The 22,739-nt window shown below is 40.9% G+C and overlaps 1 protein-coding gene across 2 annotated transcripts; it reads right to left on the minus strand.

Annotated features, from left to right (window-relative positions):
* Positions 1 to 954: 954 nt before the first annotated feature.
* RGR (retinal G protein coupled receptor) lies at positions 955 to 19,268 on the minus strand. Of its 2 annotated transcripts, XM_062618841.1 has the most exons (7): positions 19,029 to 19,262; positions 15,597 to 15,753; positions 13,816 to 13,937; positions 4,757 to 4,910; positions 4,071 to 4,188; positions 2,430 to 2,543; positions 955 to 1,523 (listed from the first exon to the last, which is right to left on the minus strand). In XM_062618841.1, the coding sequence occupies exons 1-7, from the start codon at positions 19,105 to 19,107 to the stop codon at positions 1,380 to 1,382; spliced, it is 888 nt and encodes a 295-aa protein (XP_062474825.1). In that variant the 5' UTR covers positions 19,108 to 19,262; the 3' UTR covers positions 955 to 1,379. The 2 variants fall into 2 exon arrangements, with proteins under 2 accessions (XP_062474825.1, XP_062474826.1); XM_062618842.1 differs by lacking the exon at positions 2,430 to 2,543 and having other exon boundaries at positions 19,029 to 19,268.
* Between the last annotated feature and the right edge of the window lie 3,471 nt (positions 19,269 to 22,739).

The raw sequence follows: 22,739 nt of genomic DNA on the forward strand, positions 1-22,739 counted from the left end.
TTTCCTCTTTCTGGCCATGAAGGGAATGTCCTTTCTATTCCACTGATTGTTTAGCTTCCAGGATTAGATTTAGATTTAGATAAATTTAGATTCCATCTACCCTTCTGTAACCTATATACGACTGTTTTTCCTTACCCTTTTGTAACCCATACACAACCATTTTAATATGTTAGGAAGCATCATAGGCACAAATCAGCTTTTCCTTTGGTTAGCTTCAAAAGCTTTTTCACTGTCAATGCTTGGAAATGAACCATACGATCCCTGTAAGAATCAATTAGGTTTGGCTTTTTATACACACAATCTCTTGTATTCTGTATGTCATGCCTATATTTTTTTTTGCAGAGAGGTCATTCTGAGACATACCTTGTAGTAACAGGCAATATCAACTGACAGCTTTTCAGCCTGTAGGCAGTGTGAGCAACATGCACAAATACAAATGTTTAAAATGGACATTTCTAATAGTTAAAAATATATATGAATTCTGTGAATTATACAATTAATGGCTTTTTAATTGCTCAGACTCTTTAGTTACAACTGATTCAGTGATTATTCTCGCTCATGTAGAGCACAGGGGAATTTAATGGCAGATATGAAGTTAATTTTTATTATTCTGACATTTTTAGAACAGAATTGGACCCGTCCATGCCTTTAGTTTTTGCTCAGTGTTTGATAAAAAGATGAATGTTTTTATGATGGAGTATGAGCTTGTTGATTTTCCTTGTAAGCAGCAGCTGCAAAATCTGATGCAGTTTAGTGTGTGGCAAAGCTGAATGTCACATACTAATTCATTTGAGTAGAAGCCAAGCTAATATTCCTTACTGGGCTAAAATGCCCACTAAAATACTTTTATAGAATTAGTATGGCAGATTCATCCTGAAAATTTGGGAACTCCCATTTTGGGTGCATTGAAAGTGTGTTGTTCAATGAACAAGCTGTTTATGCAGACATGTGGTGTAATACTGGATATTCCTTTAATCTTTTAGTAATCCAGACATTGCCATATGGACAAACTGTACAGATTGCTTTGAGGAGGTCTCACTGGATAAATGAATACCCTGCTTCAGTTAATTTGCTGAGCTTTTATTTTAGTGTAAAAGGAAAAAAAAATGCTTTCCAGCACGTAGTTTATTTGCAGTGACATATAAAATGAAACTGATGACAATCAACATAGGTTTAAGGCAGCTTGTTTGACAAGCAGCTCATGATGGTTTGAACAGTTATCTGGAGGGCTTACTTTTAGTACTTTGTTGCTTGTAGCCAATGCACAGCCTTTCCAATGTGGAACCACCTTTGCATGTACACATCAGAGAATGCAGTTTCCTCTATAGTTTTGCTTTCAGTGATGCACTTGAATTAATCTTGCTCAGTGCTGTAATGGGTTATTTAGTTTTGTTATCAACTTCTGCTTTCTCAATCTTCTGTCCTGTGAGGAACTGCCATATTCCTCCTCTGTAGTTCTCATTCCCCAAGGCATATATAAAGGCATCCACCGTAGGCACAGTCTTGGCAATAACAGCAGGAATCTGTAGTGAGACGCAATATTTGTTAATAGGAAAATGCCCTAAGGAGCCAATGAGCTGGTTTCAGCCTAGGCTCAGTTTCCCTTTACCAAACAAATGCCTGTCTCCAATGCCAGTAGTTTGCTACTCCCAGAGAGATGTCAGGTAAAAGCAGTTTGGTCAGTTGGAGGCCATTACTCAGGAAATAGTCTCCAGGAGAAAGAATTTAGATCAGCATTCCCTGAAACTGGTGTATTTCAGTTGAGAGTGAATACAAACACTTATGAGGAGTGAAGGGTGGGCTGCAGACACCTTTTGGTGGGTAAGTGAGCTGATACTTCTAACACATTTTATGTGGGGTACTAAATTCCTAAGTACAGGCATGCATTTGGTGACCTGAAACTGAGCTGATTCTTGGGGACTGAATGAAAGTTGAAAGGTTTGATGTGGTCCCAGAGTCAGTTTTGGAGCCAGGACTCGTAGGAAAAAGGGAAAAAAAGGAGGTGGCATAATGTTAACAGAGATCAATTGTAGCTTCCCTGAGGACAGAGAAGTATTAGAAAAATGAATGAGAGACTCTCTTCGAAATTAAAAACATGGAGCTGGTGCTTGACTCTGGGAAGGACAGAAAAAGCACCTATGAACCAGGAAGCAGCACAGGCTACAGACCCTTGAGAGCTAAAGAAAAAAACCCTGGCTTTCGAAATTGTTGCTTGATCTAAGCATTACTATAATGCCTGTTATATCACTGTGCTTAGCTGTTTTGACTTAAAGAAGTAGATGAACATGATGTTTAAGGAAACAATCTACTTATATATGTTATAACAACTAAACCAATTTGTGAGTAAATTGGCATTGTTCCATAGGAATGGAGAGAGGAGAGCAAGCAAAATGTCACTGCTTGAATTCCCTTAGGTGGCACAGACATACCATGCGGTATTTTGGTGAAATGAACGTCACATTTTCAACTGCTGCGTAGAAGCATAAAAGGCAATAAGGGCCCCAGCAAATGACCAGCGTCTTCAGTGGTAAACCAGTATTAAACTGAAAAACAAGAGCAATACGTTTCTTTGCATTTCACAATTGCACACTGCAACAAGCAGATAGAACAGATCCTAGGAGACCATGGTTTGTGCTCAGCAGCAGGAGAGGATCAGCCAGCAGGATATGGATATCATTGCTGCTTTGCTGTCGAAGTCAGGGGGAGTGCAGCTCCCTCTGCATCATGGGCTGCCTGTGAGCCCCAAAGCCCTGCTCCCGAGGGTTGGGTGTGGGATAGAGCTGCTCTCGGGCAGAAGTGAAAAGCACCTTGTGGTAGATCAGTTAGATGAATGAGTGTGCTAGACAGAGAAGCCGTGGCTGGTCATTGCTGCTGAGGAGGAAGGGCAGTGTGGAAGTTTGAAAACAGGTAAAAAAAGAACGGCATTTTGCTGACTTCTTAGAGGGTCTTGCAGGCAAATAAACTGTGTGAAACCTACTATGGCAGTGCAACAGATCCATGTAGTGGCATTTGTGTTGTGGTAGTATGATTCTTCTGTCCTTTATGCTAGGGCCTTATCCATGGTGTTCACAGCCAGCTGTTCCCATGTATCTTATGTTAATGATAGGGAAGTGATAATTTAATCCTTAAATTTTCTGCATTGTAACTTGTCTGCACAGCTAGAGAATACTGTGGGAGAGAAATGGCACACTATTGCATAAACACACTGGAAGAAAAGGCAGTAGACTTATAATAATAAACGCTGAGAAGTATTCAAGTATTTCTCATAGAGGGTACGTGTATTAATTCCAGGCAGCTACAAACCAGTCTGTCTGTCTCTTTGCTGGTATAACATCCCCTTTGAGAAGTGACCATCTTTACTGAGTGCAGGGGTCAGGCTGTGCCTGCCAGCTCTGCATAGTGCCTCAGACTGTAGAGCCTGCACCTAAGGGAACAACTCATATAATCACATCACAATCCCATAAACCCACCACACCATAGAAATTCCTTTGTTTCCAGCTCATAAAGATTTCTGAATTTCCTCAGCCAAGTGAAAATACAGCATGCATAGGAAGGTCCTTCTTCCCTCAGGAGGGGTCTGCATGATTCCTTGCAGTGCTGATGTTCTGGCTGACTTCCTCTGTGACAAGCTAATGTCCTGTAGCAAAGCAGGAAATAATGATCCTTCCTGAGCAGTTTCTCTAGGTAAATATAAATATGCTATTAGTGAATATTCTCTGTGCTGCCTGTTTGTTTTGTGACAAGAGCTGGACCTTTGGTGGTGGAGGGGAATCCTCAGGGTCACTAGCCTGACCCCAGCTTTGATGGGGAAGTCTTTAAAGAGCTAGGCTGGACAGATGCGGCTGGCTGGTCAGATCTTAAGATCTCTAAGGATGGAGTTTCCACGAACTTCTCGGGTGTCCCCATCTGTGTTGTGCTACTCTCCTACTCAAGTAACAGCACTGGGGGGTTAGCACAGAGGACGCCAAGCCAAAGCGTCTGTGAAGAAAGTTGTTTTTCGAGGACTTTGTCTCTAGTGGATGCAGCCCTATTTTGGCAAGGTAGGTACAGGGCTGAGGAAGCTTTCTTACCTTATAGTGCCCAGTTTTCTTGAACTTCTGGAATATGGACTGATAGGCTGTCAGCATGATGAAGCCTGGGATCACAAAATTGAAAATGGACAAAGCGAAAAGGAATGTGATGTAGTTTCTGGAAAGGGTGAGGAGGAAAAAAAAAAAGGTTGTTAATTCCTCTCTAGGCATCTCTGTAAACTTGCTGTAAATATTTAGTTGTTTGTTTTTTCTATTTTTAATTGCCCAAACCACTTTTGTCAACATACTATAGGTGCAGCATTTGCTGGAGGCTGGTTAAGTTGTGCCATGCTGTTATGTGCGGGACGGCCTGCATTGTAGAAAATCACAATGGATGTTTGGTTTGTAAACCCAAGCATCCCTACTCAGACATCTGTGCTGGACTGCATAAAACCAGAACCATTCCAAAACAGTTTTAATTCTTAAACTCAGAACATATGCAGCTTACAGCTGAACAAGGGTGTAGCAGAAACCTGAGCACAGCAAAAGCTGACTTTAGATGTTCCTGCATGCCACCATGTGTGTCAAGGCAGCCTCCGATTATGCCTGCCTTGCCCTAGCAAGGAGGGCGATTGCCCCAGCAGCAGTGTTAAGGGACAGCTGTGGGATTTGGTGTGCTGCCAAGGCCACCCCAGGGGATGGCAGCCACATCCCTCCTTCCCATAGCAACTGTCCCTGGCCCTCACCTGTCCCCTTTGCTGTAGTCCAGGGTGCAGCAGGTTCGGAGGGGTTCGTAGTCGTATTCCCCCCACCCCAGCAGGGGCATCATGGACCAAAAGGCAGCAAACAGCCATGAAAACACCACCATGGAGATGGCCGTGCTCCACTGCAGCTTGCTCCCTGTGGGAAGAGAAAAGGGGGTCTCCGTGCCTGGAATTAAACCACTGGCAAAAAATGTCCAGCTCTGTGGGGCCAGAGCCAAGTGCCAACTGCCAACAAACAGTTGTCTGTGTTTTGTAGCCTGAAGCTGACCTGAGTATGAAGAAATCAACCCAGAATATGAAGGGAGATTTTAGACTTTAGGAAACAGCAAATTGTACTTCCCCTTTGATTGCTTTACTTAGACAAATGTTGTATTGCTGCTCAGCTTTGTACCGTATTGCTGTTACAAACGTTATATTCTTGTATTCTGGGGGCGTGTTTTAAAGATTCAGATGAGGTGGAGACCAGAATGACCAGGGCGATACAATAAATACTGTTTGAAGAACTAAAGTACTGCTGCACGGTGTGGGTCAGATCAGAAATTTGATTCTGCACACGCTCTCCAGCCTCTGCCTACTTCCTTTCTCCCCTGCCAGGAGTGCAGGGCATGCGTGGATATTAAATGTACCCTGTTCTAAAATTGCTGCTCATCAATATATATACGAATATATATACACAACCTGATAAAAGATCTTGTTCTAAAAATACTGTTGGTCAAATTATTTTGCCCTTAACATCATTACTTAGCCTGGAACAGGAAATGTGAAGCTCAATATTAGTAATTTTATAATAAAGTAATTATATAATAATAAAAAAAATCACTTGTGCCTATCTCATCTAGTTCCATAAAATCCCATGGGAATAGGTCAATGAATGAAATGAAAGACTGGAAACTTCAGAAGACACAAGAAGTATTTCTTCATGGAGAAAGCAGGCAGGCTTCCCTGCTGCTGCAGGATATTGTATTAGCCTCACTGCTTGCGTCCAAAAAGGCTTAGATAATTTTGTTATTGAGGCTCACATCTGTAATCATGCCCATGCTGAACAGCCCATGACGCCAGCTGCACCAGCAAGGAGCATGGCGACTTTTCCCATTACTACTTTCTAATCAAATCTGTCATTAGGGAGAAGTAATGACGTAATTTTCACTGAGGTTGGGAAGCCATCTTTTTGTCTGCTCTTAACAGCAGCATTATGACAGCAGGCCAGGAAGATTTAGGCCCGTTCTAACTGTTCTCAGAAAGGAGAAGGATTGGAGGTGGGATGTGTGAGAGGCCCTGTCATGGGATTGGATGTGGCTGACTTGTGAATGGACAGCATCCCATAAGGCAGCAACTCCAGGAAGGACTGCAAACTCTGCAGTAGCTGTTTTGTGTTTTACTGTCCTTGTGTGTTTTAAAGAAGGATGATAAGGTACATGTGTTACATTACAGGAATGCTGATTCTACCTCTGCCGCTCTTCTTCTTACAGAGGTTCTTCAGGGAGAAGAATTGGTTTGAATTGCACTAAAAAATCAACCTGGAAAAATGGTTTGGTACAGGCATTCAAAAATTAGTTATGGGAAAAAACAGGTGTACGCATTGCAGTTTAAATACCAAGGAAACAGTAAAATAAATCCTTTTTACTATATATTTTACTATGGCAGTTACCAATAAATATTCTGATTTTTTTCATAATTTAAAACATTATTTTTAATAATTGCTAGTGAAGAATGATTAGTAAGGACTAATGTCTGTCTTTTATATGATTCCTGCATAAAAGATACAATGTGGCTACAAGGGCTCAAATACTGTTTTCTAGTACTGACGTAAGAGGACTCTAGAATGACAGAGATGAAAGAAAAAGGGTAGCTTTTGATTCAGAGAACTAGAAATATGAGTAAAACTTTTTAGTAACTTGTAATGATCCTTAATCTCCCAGTTCAAAGAAGCAGTGTAGCCTAAGTTGTACCTTTCAGACCTGCATCATATTTTGGTGTATGCTCAAACGAGCACGTTAGAATTGTCACTCATGCAAGGTTTCCATTTCCATTTGTTCATTTGTCCATTTGTGTTCTGCATAGTGGTTCTTGTAGCTTTGCTTTACACAAGCGTAGCTTGAAATTCAGTCAGGACTTATTACATAATCTGTCAGGTCTGTTTTGTGTTTTACACAGTCTAGTTACATTTTAAAGGCATTACCATAAGCAGCTGCACTGAAACCTGGATCTGAATTGTGTTTCTTTTAAACCAAGTTCGTGCAAAAGTAGCTTTATTGCTTTGGAAATACAATTTTGTAAGTGGTAAGCCCCCCTGGTAGTCTGAGAAAGACAAACTAAATCTTGTTGCTTGCTTTTGCGTGGTGTCTTTCGGATTATTTTCCTCAGAAATTCCTTAAAATAGTGAATACCAATTGTTTTTCTTGGTATCTTGTGGCAGAGACTTTGCTCTCTTCAAGGACTACTCCAATATTATAGTCTTGAAACATGATGAGCTCTGACTGAGGCACTCCAGTGCCAGTAGGTCATAGCCACATGTCGGCACCTCACGTATATTTCCATGTAAGGGAAAGATCCTTGCATTGACAAAATTTGCCCTCAACTGCTGGGACTGTGTTGGTAGCATGCTGAAGGCAGCCTGCAGGTGACAGAGAGCAGCTGATCCAGCTGCCTGCATGCGTGCATGGAGTGGCTGGTGGGAATCTCACCTTCCCTCCTCTCACCTTGCAGGAGAAGCTCTTGCCCCATGGGTTCCCACCACCTTTAGGGTCTTTCACGGTGCCCAGGCTCTTGCTGCCACATCTTTCCTCTGGCCCCTTGTGCTACCAGCTGGGCTGTATGCAGGCAGCAAGTTGTGAGGCCTGCTGCTGAAACTGCTTTCAAATATTTTCTATCAAGAGTGGCTTTAATGAAGATTTCTATGTATAGTTTCTTAACAGGAAAAGTGCAGCCCATGGGACACTCCAGGGGAAAGCTCTCTATGCTTTTGGCTGGCAGTGCCCTGCTTCAGTTCCCTTTCTGTTGTAGCTGGGGAGGTCCACATGCCTGGCAGGGCTGTGACAGCGCAGAGAGATGACACTTCCCAATTTCCATTTGCTTTCTTTTTTCCCCTTGGTTTTCCTAATTTTTTGCTTTAACTTTTGTGCCTCCTCTATGACAAACTGTAAGAAAAGGTTAATTTTAGTTACTTTCCCATGGGTATTAGGTAACACCATTTTCTTATTAGATGTAGACCACCGTGCAGTAATGAAGTCTGCCACCAGACATGTCTTGATAGCCTATATTTGGGAAGCTCATGTCTTGAGACCCTGCATTTGGGAAGCTTATCTCTAGGGCAAAGTTCATATGTTCTGCCTCCTCATGCTGAAGGAGTCCAATTTTGGACATTAGAAAAGGAGAGAATCAGAACTAACAAAACTATTTTTTTCTTCTGGATTTGGCCTTTTGCAAAGTGAGATTTATGGTGAAATAGTCCTGGTGAAATCAGCTGTCCACTGATCCTCCAGAAAACATTTAATGTCATATCAGAGGTAGCTAAATGTGTATGAATGTAAAATTAAACAAACCTGACATTATTTTAGTTTTATCCAAAAAAAAAAAATACTTTCAGAACAAGAACAGTAAGACTTGTGCTCCATTCAGTTGGCAAAAATGCCCTCCTCGGAGAGGGCTGACAACAGGGAGCAAGTCGAGAGCAGTTCAGTTGTTTTTGTGCAGTGCAGGCCGTTGCTTTACCTTAAATGCCTTTTTTTTGACCTGATAAAATTTAATGCAATAGCCGTGTAGATCCTAATTCAGTTAAATGTGTATGTATGGGCCTCAGCTTATGCTTAAGGGTAGAATTCCTAATTAGGGCCCAGAGATGACAGTTTGCTCCTATTAAGTCTAATCACTCTTGTATTTTGGCTTTCTCTCCTTGTAAAGCAAGAGGGAAGCTTCTCTTTTCCATACAGTGAATTATTAATACAGGGGATTTGAAACAGCTTCTGTAATTGCTTTGGAACAGAAAGAGCTCACTCTTACAAACAACCCCTCTGCCATTTAATGATTTTAAAACTGTGATGTCAAAATCTAAAATTTTAGGAAGTGCTAAAATGGAGCATGGAACCTTAATTCTTTTGATTATGTTGGACAGTTTTTAGTGACATAATCATAAACTATTTTTCCATCTCTAGTTGGTGGAGATATTTATAAATGTAGATTTTAATTTTTTTTTTTTTTTGGTAGATTTGTAAATGGGTTAACATTTTGCCAGTTTTCACAGAAAGAGAAAAAAAAAATCTTTGACACAGTGGCTACCTTTCAGCTATAGATCTCAGGCTGGAATTCAAAAGGAAACTCTCAAACAGAAAGATTAAAGGGCTTTCTAGGATAAAGGGAGAAGTCCTTTTTCCTCATTCTTGGAAATCGTTAAATTATAATGGCTGGTGTATTTCAGAACAGTATGGCTTGTACCTGACTTTCAGGTATGCATCACTTAAAATTGGCAAAGTTTGTCAAAGACGAAAATATCTGAGTATCTTACAAGGGAAAATATGTATCAGTCATAAGTAAAACAGGTATTGGTGCCTACTTCATCTGCAGTGTGAGAAGCACTAGTCACTGGTGTCCACAATCATTCAGTTTTTTGTAGGAATAAGAAAGCTGCACTGCATAATAGCTTCTTTTGTGCATAGCATTAGAAAGAGCTCTTTAAAAAACCTAATAAAGGTATTTTTTTTACTCCATTGATTTTTTTGCTGTGGTTCCCCATGATCACAGAGCTGTCTTGGCAATTATCTCCTGCTTCAGTGGAAATGCAAGAGCTGTATAAACATTGGCATTTTGTCAGGGAAAACTGATGCAGGTAGAACACTAGATGAGGGAAATGTGGCAGGGTGGCTGCAGTATGTGTGACAGGAGGTAAGCACTTGATCCTAATTTGACAGATCTGACAGCTGCAATTGGAGCAAATGGCAGTTTGCTAATCTTTGAATACTGATATAACAACCTAGATTTCGTTGAATGTTAAGGATTAGATAAAAGTCACCACAATTCTACTTGAAATTAAATGCTGCTGTGAAATCCCTGCTGATTTTGTTCGTATTTTCTTTTGTAATAGTGAGAAAAGTACTGACATAAATCACTTCAGATTTTCCATTTTCCCTAATTCTTAAATGCAAGTGTAAAATCTGATAGAGGTTTTGTTTTTTTTTTTGTCTTTTCTTTTAAAACTGTATCTGTATGCTGTGGTTAGGAAAGGAAAAAAACCCGACCAGGATCCTTCCCCTCTCCGCAAGCTGCTGATGGCAGAATGCTACCTTCTCGCTAAAATGAGCTACGAGTTAGGTTGAAATGCCTTCAGCAAAGATGTCTCCGTGGTAGGTGTCTGCCTGCTTTCAGGTCACTGTCCACCAGCCTGCCTGATCGCTGCTCCAGTGAGACCTCCCATGCTGATGCTTCCTTCCTCCCTTACTACATTAAGAATGTTATCCAGGATGTTTTCCTCATTTCAGTGGCCAGGGAGGGACAACTGACAATGTTATCTATATACAATGTCAGAATGAAATAAAATATCGTGATATAAAATGTCATCTTCTTTCTTGAATGCTTGGCTGTTGGTAGACAGCTTCCTCAGAGTTTGCCCTTCCCTACTTTGCTGACAGGCACTAACATAAAACCGATTCTGTTTTTTCCCTTCCACCCCTAATGATCAGATTTTGAAATGCAATTATCTCTTTCCCCATCTTTCTAGTGGTTGACATTCAAACCCTTCAGACTCCCCTGCCTTTTCCCCTCTTGTAGAGACTTTCAGACTACAAATTTATGCAGTTTTTTCCCTCCTTGCTGTGAAAGTAGCCCCATACATCCCAAAGCCATATTTACGGGATGAAAAGAGTTTCCCTGAAGGATTGCCTGGGAGGAATAAAGAAAGGGGGAGGAGAGTAAAACGTCTTGAAACTCTAGTATGTCTGTCATGTGTGGTGGTCATATAATTTTCTTCCATATGCCAATCAATACCAACCTCTTCTCTTATGCATGACAAGTCTAGTTATCAATACACTTTAAAGCCTAGCACTACATCACCAAGGGTTGTACTGACTTTCAAATCAAACTAATTAAAAAAATTGGTTAGTTTTCAGGATGTTGGTGAACATTTTTCTGTTATTAGACTCCAGAATGGCTGAGAAGTCCCATTTTTTTCTCACCATTTTAGTAATCTCACACTCTCATCAGCTCTGTCTTCCTCAGAAATATGGATAGTGCATAATCAAGTGTCAAGCAGAGGAATGTCACAAGAAAGGGTTTATTGAGAAACTGTTAGGGCATGACAAAAACATTGATGTAATTTAGTCTGGAAAGAGGACCAGTTCCCAGGGAATGGAGATAAATAGTTGGTAGCTTTGTTTTTTAGGCAGAGATATTTTGTGCCTTCTGTACAGGCATGAAAACTCACACCAGTGTCAGCAGGAGTTTAATGTATGGATTGAGAACACACATAGCCTGGAGCCTTGGGATATCAGATCTATGAAATATGATTTAATCTTGCTCTCAATCAACATGTGAAGGATGAAACCAGAAGTGGCTGGTTTTACTGGAATAGCCACAGAGCATGAGCTTTTAAAACCTTCTGGGTCTTGAGGGCTTTTTTGGTTTTTATTTTGTTTTGTTGTTCAAAGTATTCACTAACAGGAGCAATGTTTGGCCATCAGTAAGTAACAATTTGAGCAAAGTAAAGAAGCTTGTGCCCTTAGGGTCTCTCTGCCTGTGCTCTTAATGGAGTATGCTCTTGACTGGAGGAGGGCATGACATAAAAGCATTAAAGCCAATGTTGCAGAGACTAAAATGTCTTTCCAAGGACACGCTTATTTTCAGGCTCTCTCTTGTAAAATACAGATGCTCCTATTCTGGCTCCAAACACATTTAGGGTCCAGAGGGTGTTAGTATGGATTTAGCTTACTGCCTGCATTATCTGGGGCCTTTGGACATAAAAAAAAAAACAAACTCCACAACATTTTGTTGCCTGAGGAAAAGAGAAAAATTCTTGACAAAAGCTGCAGAACAAAAAGTTGGCAACCCTTCCACCCGCAACAGGATCTTCACTGAACATGTTTGTTGTCTGCTCTGGTTGTGTTTCACCACTTGCTGCTTTAATCGTATGAAAGATGTGCCTAAAAGGCTGTGAGGATGCCAGTGGTGGAGGGGACTGAAGCGCTGCAGCTCAGCAGTTTCTTCCCCAGCCAGCTTTTACACTTTCCTTTAGTAAATATTTTGTGAAGCGGTCTGAGCAGCTTGTGCTTTAGCTCAATAAAAGGAGGGCTGCATTTGTCTATCAACATTGCCAAAAGGACACAAGTGTTTAGGGAATGGTGTGGTCACATTAGGTGCTCTGGACTCCTCATTCCTCTGGAAAAAGCCTGGCTTTAGCAGGAGATATGAAAGCTGCAGATGGGAGAACCTCACCAATTTTTCCCAGGTGCCAGAGCTCCCACATGACTGCCAAAGTTACTTTATAATGTGAATTAGGGCATTTCTAGCATTACAGAGTGCTAGGATGTCCTTTCAGAATAAGCTTGTATTTCACATCATGTATTTTCCCATTTTCCTAATGAGGGCTGTGAGATTGTACACTTTGTGTTGGTCTCTCAGTCCTTTCCTGATCACTTTTGAAAACATTGGCTACTTAGAATTATACTGGAGAGAGAAGTGGGAACTGACAGGTACCAAGCTGCTGCATTTACTGTGAAAGTTAGTGTTTGGGAAGAGGTGATGCCACAGGAAAGCACCCATAGCTGCTGTTATAGCTGGAACCAGGACAAGCAGTCAGCGCAAATCTATCTTATTAGACAAAGGTGAATATCATCCCTGTGCACCATGTTTGCAAGAAAGCAGGTTTTGCAAGTTCCAGTGCTTACAAGGATGCTGTTTTGTTTTACAGCAGATGATAAAGCTCCTTGCTGTGCTTCCTGACTTCTGTGCTAAGAGAATACAGTTGTTCCCCTGTTCGCCCCATCCACAGTGGTGGCTGGAGGACATCTGGACTTTCAGCAGACTGTACAGGCACCAAAACCTGTTGAATTCCTAATTCAGCAGGAATTTCCACTCATGTTATGTGAATGCAGTACTGCCAAAGTCTGGGAGGAATTTCTGTGATAGAGCATATCTATCTCTATAAATCCACATATCTGCCAATCTTTTCAAACTCTCACCTAAATTAAAAATATGCTTTCATAAGTCCATAGAAAATGTCAAATTTATTTTCCTGGGTTGATCTCCCTGTCTAAAATTGGATTTCCATTAAACCCAGCAAAGGTGTCAGAGCTAGTTAAAAACTATATTGCAAGAAAAAAAAACAACAAAGAATGGCCTTCACTAAGACAAGAAAAATAACATTTCCTCCTCTTATTAGTATTTAAAAATAGCTCTGCCACTTTTATTGAAACTTGCAGATAATTTTTTCCTTGCTTGGGAACAAATATATGAAGTTCCAGTCTTCATAAGGGAATCTAGAATACAGCACAGACCTCACCAATGGCTCTTGTACCCCAAAGTGCTTGTTTGTCACACAATGGAGCTGCTGAGCTCTGCCTGCAAGATTGTATCTCTGCAGAAGTGCTTTGCCGTGGGCTATGTTCCAGCTGCTGTCTCTGGAGAGGCAGCTCTCTAGCTGCACCAAATTTATCTGTAATTAGGAAGCCCTGCATGGGCATGAAGATCTGTTTGGTACACAGCGGGGTGTTGGATGGGAGCCGAAGGTGCGTAAATTTTTTTCAATATGATGAGTTGTATTTTGGTTTGGATTTTGTTTTGAAGATTACCTACAGGGAAAGTGAGATCATGGCAAAAGGGTCACAATTTGGATGTGATGTGGAAGAGGAAATATGTCCTGAAGGTGGTTGGTTAGTCCCCACTCTGTGGGAAGAGGTCCTTTGGACAGATTGTATTTGCTCTGTCTCTGGTGTACAAGATAAATAAACTTACATATAAGATACACAGATAATAAATATGTGCTTGCTTTGATTCTCTGAAATCTAAGCAAGCTGCCTTATAGCAAGTAAGGTTACTAGGTAAATTGTATCCCTTACTTGTACAGTAGTGATGATACCGGTCCCAGGCAACTGCAGCGCTGGAGCTAATGCTGGCTAGTGCTGTCAAGAAACCCTGGAATCCATGGATCTGACAGCCTTCAGAGCCATAGGGCCAGTATCTGCCAACAAACAAGAAGTATGTAAGAAAAAGGTGAAGATATCTTTGGAAACGTATTAATTGCAAGGGTAAAATGATGATAGCCTTTGTCATGTTTTCTAAGTCTGAGAAACATTGACAAAAATGTTCCTGTGGTTGCCTTTAGGTATTTGCCATCCTTTCTCTTGCTGTGAGGCCTGATATAGTACCACAGCTATTTTAACTCTTAATATGTAAAAGAAAATAAACCCTTAATTTATGGATTGGAAAGTTGTTTTTTTTGATTTGAAACCTTCATTTCATCCAATTATCCGTATCTTCAAAATTTGCACCCACTGGGAGCAGCCAATTTGTCAACATGTGAATATAGCAAGTGAGTAATAACCGTTTGGAAAGCCAGTGTTCACCAAGCAACACAGTACAAAAGCTCACAATGAATAAAAATATTCCTAATAGCAAGTCTGTGGCCTCCAAATGTCTTTGTAGACATAAAATGAGAATAACCATGTGGTAATCTCATGTCACATCCGCTGACATGTGCTGGTCATCCTAACACCCTGGTCAGCCATGGCAAGAAGCCATGGCTTTTCTTCTTTCTCTCCTCATCTAACCTGACTGTTATGCTCATAAAGCTGACTGTGAGGTAGAAGTACACAGCAAACTACTTTGTCATGTGTTTACAGAACAGCGGTATAATTCATTGGGAGACTATTTCTGAAAGTCCCGTTGAACAGGAGACTGCTGAATGCCTGGGAATCTGGGAAACTTCTGCACCCATTTAAGAGAAAAGGTCCTGCAGTTGTTAAAACCAAGTTTATTTTGATATATCGACCTTAGCTTCTCAGCTACAGCTCAGTAAAGTCATTTTATTGACTCCAGTGAGACACAAGTGTCTGAACAAGAGTGACCTATACAGGAAGCAAAATAATGTTGAATAAGGCCTCACTGGAGCTTATTATTGAATTCCTAATTTGCAAAAATGTTTTTATATTCATTAAGGGAGGATAAAATGGTCACATTAAGTCTTGAAATATATTTCTGTTCTCTGTTAGAAGTATTTCCAGGGTTTAAAAATATGGTAGTAAGGCAGAATTATTCATCAGCTATTTTATAGGGTTTTTGGTTTTTTTTTGAGTATGGCTTGCATGTGATTTGTTTGTTGTAATTATTCACTGAAATGCTTGATATTGTTTCTGTCCTTTGATTAAATGATTGACATGTGTGAAAATGTGGAAAATCAAATGTGTCACAACTGATGTAAACTCCCTGCTAAAGGTTGGCATTTTCATTTTCTGCAAATTTCTCAAATAAGTGCTTTAATGGAAAGGTTCATCAAAAACCCAGAAAGACTTAAAAATAAATTTGGGGTTGATCTAGAGGCTTAGTCAAATTAAAATGTACTACTATTTCGATATTCAAGCAGCTTCTACTATAACCACTCATAAAGCTGCCTGATTAAATGTCTTTTATAATCAGCTTTATAATCTGCAAGTGATTATATGCAGTAAAGTCTGTGTTTTTCTTGCTTGGTAGACCTATATAGCGTTTCACTTCGTGGTTTTAAATAGAAAGAATGAAAAAGTTGGTTAGATGGTATGCTAGAGAATAATTTGTATTAATTTGACCTCTTAGGACTTAAGCTGTTAATTTTGCGTTATCTTCTTTAGGAAGAAGAAGATACCTTAGGAAGCTGGAAAAGGCAGCGATGAATGCGTTGATGCAGATCCCACAATCGGCCAGTGCAATGCTGAGAATCAGCAGATTGCTGGGTGTTCGGAGTTCTTTGATTTTTCGGAAAGAAATAATTGTCAAGCCATTCAGACAGAAGCCAAGCAGGGCTGAAACACAGAATTGTTTTGCGTGATTCAACTGGAACTGGGAAATATCTATAATGATACTGCTGTTTTCTTTAATGAGAGAACAGTAATTACCATGGAAAGTTATGTACAGGGAATGTATATAGACAGTATATATAGACAGTAGTCACAGTCTTCACGCAAGTTACAGAGACTGTCATAGATGACAGCTGAAGTCAGTGCTTCGTACTGCACTGGGGGTATATCTAGTCATGCAGAGCAGAAGTGCTTTAATCTTATTTGTATTCTACCTTTTGTTTTAATAGAGAAACCTGGTTGTTGGGCTCCATCCAGGGACACATGGGTCAGAGTGAGGGATATGCAGAAGGGCAGACAGCCAGCACATGCTGCTGGTGCACACATTCCCAAGCCTGTCTTTGGTAAAGAAATGGGCTGTATTTAATATTGTTTGTACCATTCTTTTGTGTTTAAACCCCTCAGCTGTGTTTCAGTCAGCCTGTTTACCTCTGGGCTTCTGTCTAAGGTTAGCCTAGACAGTGCTTGTATCACACCAGCTCAATCTTATTACTGCCCTTCGTCAATAGACTATACATGGAAAGGAATAATCTAATTATAAAAAGCAGTCACTGGTAGATTTAAAAAATAAGTTAATGTTAGTCCTCAGAGAGGAGCATCCGAGCAGCTCTGGCTATTCACCCAGCAGAGAGCTGTGCCACTCTGAAATCTGTTCTTCACTGGTTTAAACTCAGGCTTTGTCCTTTAATGTCCTTTTCAAGATGAATTACCCGAATTGTTTTAGCTCTGATGAGGCTCTGACTCAACATCCCAGATCTCAGTTAGATAAGAGGCAGTATGTCTTTTTGTGTTCTTCTTGGAAAGAGAAATGATGTAGCACAGAGAAAACCCATATCCCCTAATTCTGCAGTGTAGTTACTTATGCTCATTGTCTTAATTCTGCAGCTACATAAGATGGATGATTTTGTCAGTCAGAAATCCTGCTCCTACCTTAATTGCATTAATGGCTGATGGCATAACCATAGTAACAGCTGATGTGCGCCTTTCGTTACATAACATACAACAAAATATTTCCAGGAGAAATACTTGAAGCCATTTGAGATCTGCTGTTATTATTTCTTCCCTGCCAGCTTACCCCCCATCCACAGGGTAAAACTGCTGCCAACTCTCCCAAACGCAGTGAAGCCTTTAGGAGAGGTATGTTGTGACCTTATTTAGAGTAGTAGAAAAAGAGTTACTAACAGATCAGCTTTCTTCTATCTTTCCCCAGTTTTTGGAAGCTCCAGGCTTCAACCCACTCTGCTTTCTTGAAGGCCAGCATGAGTGTACAAATAGAGAACTCAGTTAAAAATATATATGTTCATTTTTAGGACAACAAATGTGTCCAGCTAATAAAGCGAATGCAAGTTTCAGTTCTTCCACAGGACTTTTTTGCAAACTGCACTCAGAAGCTGCCACAGAAAGAAGGTCGTAGAATCATAGAATCATAGAATAGTTAGGGTTGGAAAGGACCTTAAGATCATCACATTCCAATCCTCTGCCATGGGCAGGACACCTCACACTAAGCCATGTCAACCAAGGCTCTGTCCAGCCTGGCCTTGCACACCGCCAGGAATGGAGCATTAAGAACTTCCTTGGGCAACCCATTCCAGTGCCTCACCACCCTTACAGTAAAGAATTTCTTTCTTATATCCAATCTAAACTTCCCCTGTTTAAGTTTTAACTCATTACCCCTTGTCCTGTCAGTACACTCCTGAATGAAGAGTCCATCCCCAGCATCCCTATAGCCCCCCTTCAGATACTGGAAGGCTGTCTTCATTGGTTTCTCTCAGAGCCTTGAGAAAGTGGATGAATCTTTAATTATTTAGTTAGATCTTCCAAGTCAGATGGAAAAGATAAAGTTCTACTGCCAATCCACTGTGCACATTCTGCCTAAACCCTACAGAAAATACTTGTGTTTAGTAAAGCACAAATGTACTAGATGACATCTAGTTTAGGTGAGGGTCACCAGCAGGTACTCTGCTTGGACTTCAACAGCAGAGAAGGTCCCCGGCTGGCTGCAGCCCCCTGGGCATGGGCAGGTGAGGGCTGGCAGGTCTGTGGTGTTGCAGCCAGCCGTTCCCCAGCAAGACCCCTGCTGTCAGGCTCTGCCAGCACCCGGCGGCGTACTCGTCCTCCTGCCGCTTCTCACCCCTCAGTAATGAAGTGCAAAGTAACACCAGGCCCTGCCAGGCACTGAAGATGGCTTAATGCTCGTGGCCCAGTTTAGCCCTGAACTCTGTTTAGGATAGAAGGAAAAGGTTTTTCTTCTCTCTCTCTCTCCCACGGAAGAGTTTCTGACACAGTTCTTACAGCTTTCCTTTGCAGGCAGACATGATGCTGCCTTCCAGCTGAGCTCACCTGCAAGGAAAGGGAGAGCATTCTCCTTTCTCCCATGCTCCACATTCATGGGGTGAGCTGATGAGCATTTATCCCATTCTGATGGTGCTTACACCTTCTCCCCCTCTACTGTTGGGCTTCACAATCCCTGTTTCCCCAGCTGAGCAGCACTATGCAGGGATGGAGTCCCAGGCCCTGACTGGGATGTAGCTCAGAAGAGATGCCGCTGACTTACACCTAATAATCCCAGCTACACACCTGTCCTTCACTAGCTACCAGGTAGATACAAATTCACAGTTTTGCTGCAGTCTCTCAGTGAAGTGGCACATGCCTTAAGAAAAGCCCACATTAGCTCACCTAAACGAATATGGTCTCCTATCCCAACTTTTGCTTCGTAATGCCATGAGAGCTCTTGAATGTTGCCCAAGTATATTTCTGGCTTTTACTGTTATCCAAGAGCCATTACTTGCAGCACTACCAATGCAATTTGTATGTATGCTAACAGTTAACAGGTTATTTTGGACCTATCATCTTTGATTCTGAAACAACTATCACAGCCCACAAAGCAAGAAGCCCAATTTTATTGAGAGATTTTTGGTCATTCCAATGTTGTTCCCCGTAGGATAAAATTGCCTTTAAAAGTCAACAACAAAATCCTGCATCCCAAATTCTTGATAAGAAAGCTATGTAGCAGGAACTTCACTGCCACAGGGATCTTCAGTGCAAACAGCTTGCAGTTCACCCTGATTTACTCACAAGAAATACCGGTGACATAGCAGCAGTAACCACCACTGGTGAATGTACCACAGATGCTGCTGTTTGCTTCAGTTTTCTTTCCCCCTCCCACCAGGAGTAATTAGGGTAAAAACCTTATTCCTGATGATGTCTTGCACCGAGCTTACCTTCTACCAGCAGGGCAGTGCCGATGGCAAACACCTCTAATTCAGTGAAGCCTTCAGGGAGAGAGTATGCAGTGACCATACTTGCAATAAAAATGGCAACAGATTTAACCTCTGCCCTATGTTACAGCTGTAGGGCTGCCTTTTCTCCAGATCCCCCTTCTTCCGCTAGCCCAAGGCTTCTTAAAGGAACAGTTCACGTGCAGGCACATGCTTGTTATTATATAAAAGCTTTGGGTTTTTTTACTCCCACCACTACAATCCCTGCAAGAATGTTATTAATGATGGGACTAGCATCAACCCGCACTCCCCCTTCCCCTGCAAATCGTATTTCAGACACCAGCAAAATGAAAGCATTCATTGCAATTACAACAAGTTCTTTGTAGAGACAAGATTAAGAACCCTGTCCGTTTAATTCTGCAACACTGGAAAAGAATTAAAGGTTCTGGAACAAAGAGACATGTAATATATAATTGGGGAGTGACCTGAAAAACAAAGGGGCACTCACTGAGTTGGTAATTAGAGGAAAAGTATGAACCAAGAGTTTCTGTAGCATATAGGTCTTTCTCTCACACCTTTTTTTTTTGTGTATTTTTCTGGCAATGACTATTCTGTATGTTAATATATCTCCTCTTCATAACTGGGGCTTAAATTAATGTGCACATTGGCACAGCCTGATTAAAGGCAAATACAAATTACTGATTTTGGGCCCCAGGCATACAAGGATGTATGGGACTTGCCTAGCGGTGAATGCTCACAGGAATTCTCTTACTGTCCTTTTGGAGGTTTTTGAGGACTGGGGTCTTGGTGGAGTGTGGCTCTGGAGTATATGCAATGTGCAGCTTTTTTTTTTTGTCCCTTACCTGCTGGCTGACTTTGATCATGAGCAAACCACACGAGGGGTCTAAGATGTCTATGAGCCCTTCTCAATTCCCAGCAGGGTCAAACATTTTCCTTTAATTTCTTGTACTACTGATCGATTATCTAACTCTGGGAATTTGACAGCCTGGATCCTGCAGAATGGAAGGCAGCAGCTTTCAGAGTCCAAGTGAAACAAATGGTACTTTTTTAGTTATACAACTGTTATTTATGCAATTTTCAATGCCTGTCTGTTAAAAGTGAGCAACTTAGACAATAGTTCTCATTTTTTAACCTACATTTAGAGTAGCTTACTAGACAGGGTTGTTATCTTTTTATGCTAATTTATTCCACCTTTTTGGTATACTTGTTTCCTTTTTTTCACTTCTTTTTCTGTATTAATTTTATACAGACCCAGTCACTGCCTTAACAAAAAGGTGCTACTAACACAATAGTCACTGACTGAGATGTCAGGCAGAGTGAATCTGCTCCAGATGCAGCCAGAGTGTTTTCATGGTTCTCCCAACTACACAGCAGGGGTGCATATACAGTCAGCACTCTTGGCTGAAGACAGTGGTAGATTTTTTGTGGTTTTCCTGAAATCTGTGCTTATGTGCTGTGATGCCCAAGAGAACTGATTGGAACTTCAAGGTTGTTGTGAAAACTTGCTGTGGTGTTTGATCTCTGGCATTCAATTTGCAGCTGTTTGTGATGTAGGTAATTGTGTTGATAGATACGCTCTTGCATTTTGAAGTAGGATTCAGGAGGATTTGATATTTGTTAGTCTATACAGATGTTTGGTTTAAGCAGAGCAAAATTACATTCCACCACATAAATCCATTGATATGTTTGTCTTTCACTCATCTACACATCTTGGTGATAAAGAAGGTGACAGTCCTGCCACCTATCAGGGCAAATAACTGATCTAAGCCTGTGTCTTAATAGTAATTCATTGTGGGTTCTTGCAAAAAAATTAGTGCTAGACCTTCTAAATGTGCTGTAAATCTTTTTTAGTGTGATAGTTTTTAAAATAGACGGCTCATTGTAATGCTTGTCAACATACAGCTGCACAGCTCTTCTAGACTAGGGATAAGGGAGATGAATATTGTGTGAACTGGCCTCACGAAGGCTGTCAGGTGGTTTTGGTTGCCTGCCACTGTACTTCACCCTCACTCCAAGCAAACTCCTTCTCAAATGTGTTACAGTGCTGGTATCTTTGTGGTGTTTATTAAAGTCTGGGGTGCAGACTTTGCTCATGCCAGAACTATTTTTTTTCATGAAAGCAGGCTACTTCTCCAACCTCTTTGGATTTAGCAGATCTTTATTAGAATGAATACTGTGAATTTGTTGGCTGCTTTTTTTCAAGTACCTTAAACCCTTCTGCGTCTAAACCTTATTTACTTTATCAATGTTGAATCTAATAAAACAAGTCAGTCACAGGCTATCTTTTCAGTCGTGGTTCAGCATCTGACTCAAGTGCAATTGGTATCAATAGTAGCTTTATATACAAGGCTCTCAATATCTATTTTTGATGCTGTGCTGAGCTGACTTTTTAGTAGTTCATTGGGATAGTATGGAATGATGTATGGTCCAATATGGCTGCTAGATTTAGTTATAAAGGATTTTCTTCAAGGAAAGAAGAAGTGTAAAGAGGGAATAAATTATTGAATTTGATAGAATCTACTAATAGTATTTCTTTTTCCAGTTGGTAAAGCAAAGCTGCATTCGTTTTCTTCTCTGTTTTATGTAAGACACAACTTCACATTGTGTATTCTTGTGAAGCCAGTGAAAACATGCATGAAAGGTTTGTCAAAGACATTTATTAACTCCTTAAATGATGGAGTTTTCTGTGATCCCTTTCTACTTTATGCACTCTTTTGATAGCTACTTGCTGTTTCCAAATTCAGAGGAAAAGGTCTTTCACTCAACCTGATCTTATCTTGCAACTTCAGATTTTGAATTCCCACTGATCTCCTCTCTGCATCAATAAAACACCCATTTCATTCTACCCTCTCACTTAAGAATACTTCACTAGGTACTAATCTGTTTGCAAGGAACATGCAGAAAAAAGATCTGATAAATTCTTGCCAGATGTCCCCATGGATTTTATAAGGCTGTATGGATTTGGTAGGAGCATATTAATCTTTGTAAAATATGCACTGGTACAAGCACAACAGCAAAAAAAAAGGTGCAGTGCAAAGATAACAGAGCACTCATGCACTCTGAATTTTCTCCAAGCAATCAGCGCAGATTAGTGACATACTTTTTGATATTCACAGCAAGAACTTTGCTAAATTGATGTATTATTATTCCTCTGCCTTCCCAATCTTTTCTTCTGATTTACATTTAGTCAAATTGTCTTTGACTTTTTATATTGAAAACACCTTCAAATGACAAACTGCAGCATTTCAGCAGAAACAGTCTGGGAATACAGCCACATGGGACTTCAGTCTGGTATCGGAGAAATGAGTGGTAGTCCTGGTTCCCATAGGAAAGGCTTCTTTCTATTCAAGGAAAGGAAAGCACAAAAACATACTGTCTGGAGGCCTTCTAGTTGCAGTTGTGTAAATTTGTTTTGATTTGGAAGCAGTGGTTGGGAATACACCCCAGATTCTAAATAGATGCCTGGCGCTGGCCACAGGAGGACAATGCAGGGGATGATGCAGAACAGCATGTGGACAGGCTTCAGCCCTTTGGACAAGCCTGCAGCCATATAATAGTTGTTCTCTCAACAGTCTGGCAGTCTGACATGCTCCTCAATCTGATTTTCTCTGCAGCTGCCTCCAGAGGTGTTTGGAGGAAGAGCTAGTGGTGAAGGTCTGGGATGGCCAAGGAGGCTTGGAGTGGAGGCAGGAG

This window comes from Pezoporus occidentalis, unplaced genomic scaffold, assembly GCF_034315485.1.
Source record: "Pezoporus occidentalis ecotype Australia unplaced genomic scaffold, CSIRO_AGI_Poc_V1 ctg204, whole genome shotgun sequence".
NCBI classification, from domain to species: domain Eukaryota; kingdom Metazoa; phylum Chordata; class Aves; order Psittaciformes; family Psittacidae; genus Pezoporus; species Pezoporus occidentalis.

Excerpts from the sequence above, each read along its gene's own strand:
- RGR (XM_062618841.1), bottom strand. The coding sequence starts at position 19,107 with ATGGTCACTGCATACTCTCTCCCTGAAGGCTTCACTGAATTAGAGGTG. Across the intron at positions 15,754-19,028 it reads CACTGCCCTGCTGGTAGAAG|CCCTGCTTGGCTTCTGTCTG; the intron begins GTAAGCTCGGTG and ends TCTGTGTTTCAG. Across the intron at positions 1,524-2,429 it reads TTTCACCAAAATACCGCATG|ATTCCTGCTGTTATTGCCAA; the intron begins GTATGTCTGTGC and ends GTCTCACTACAG.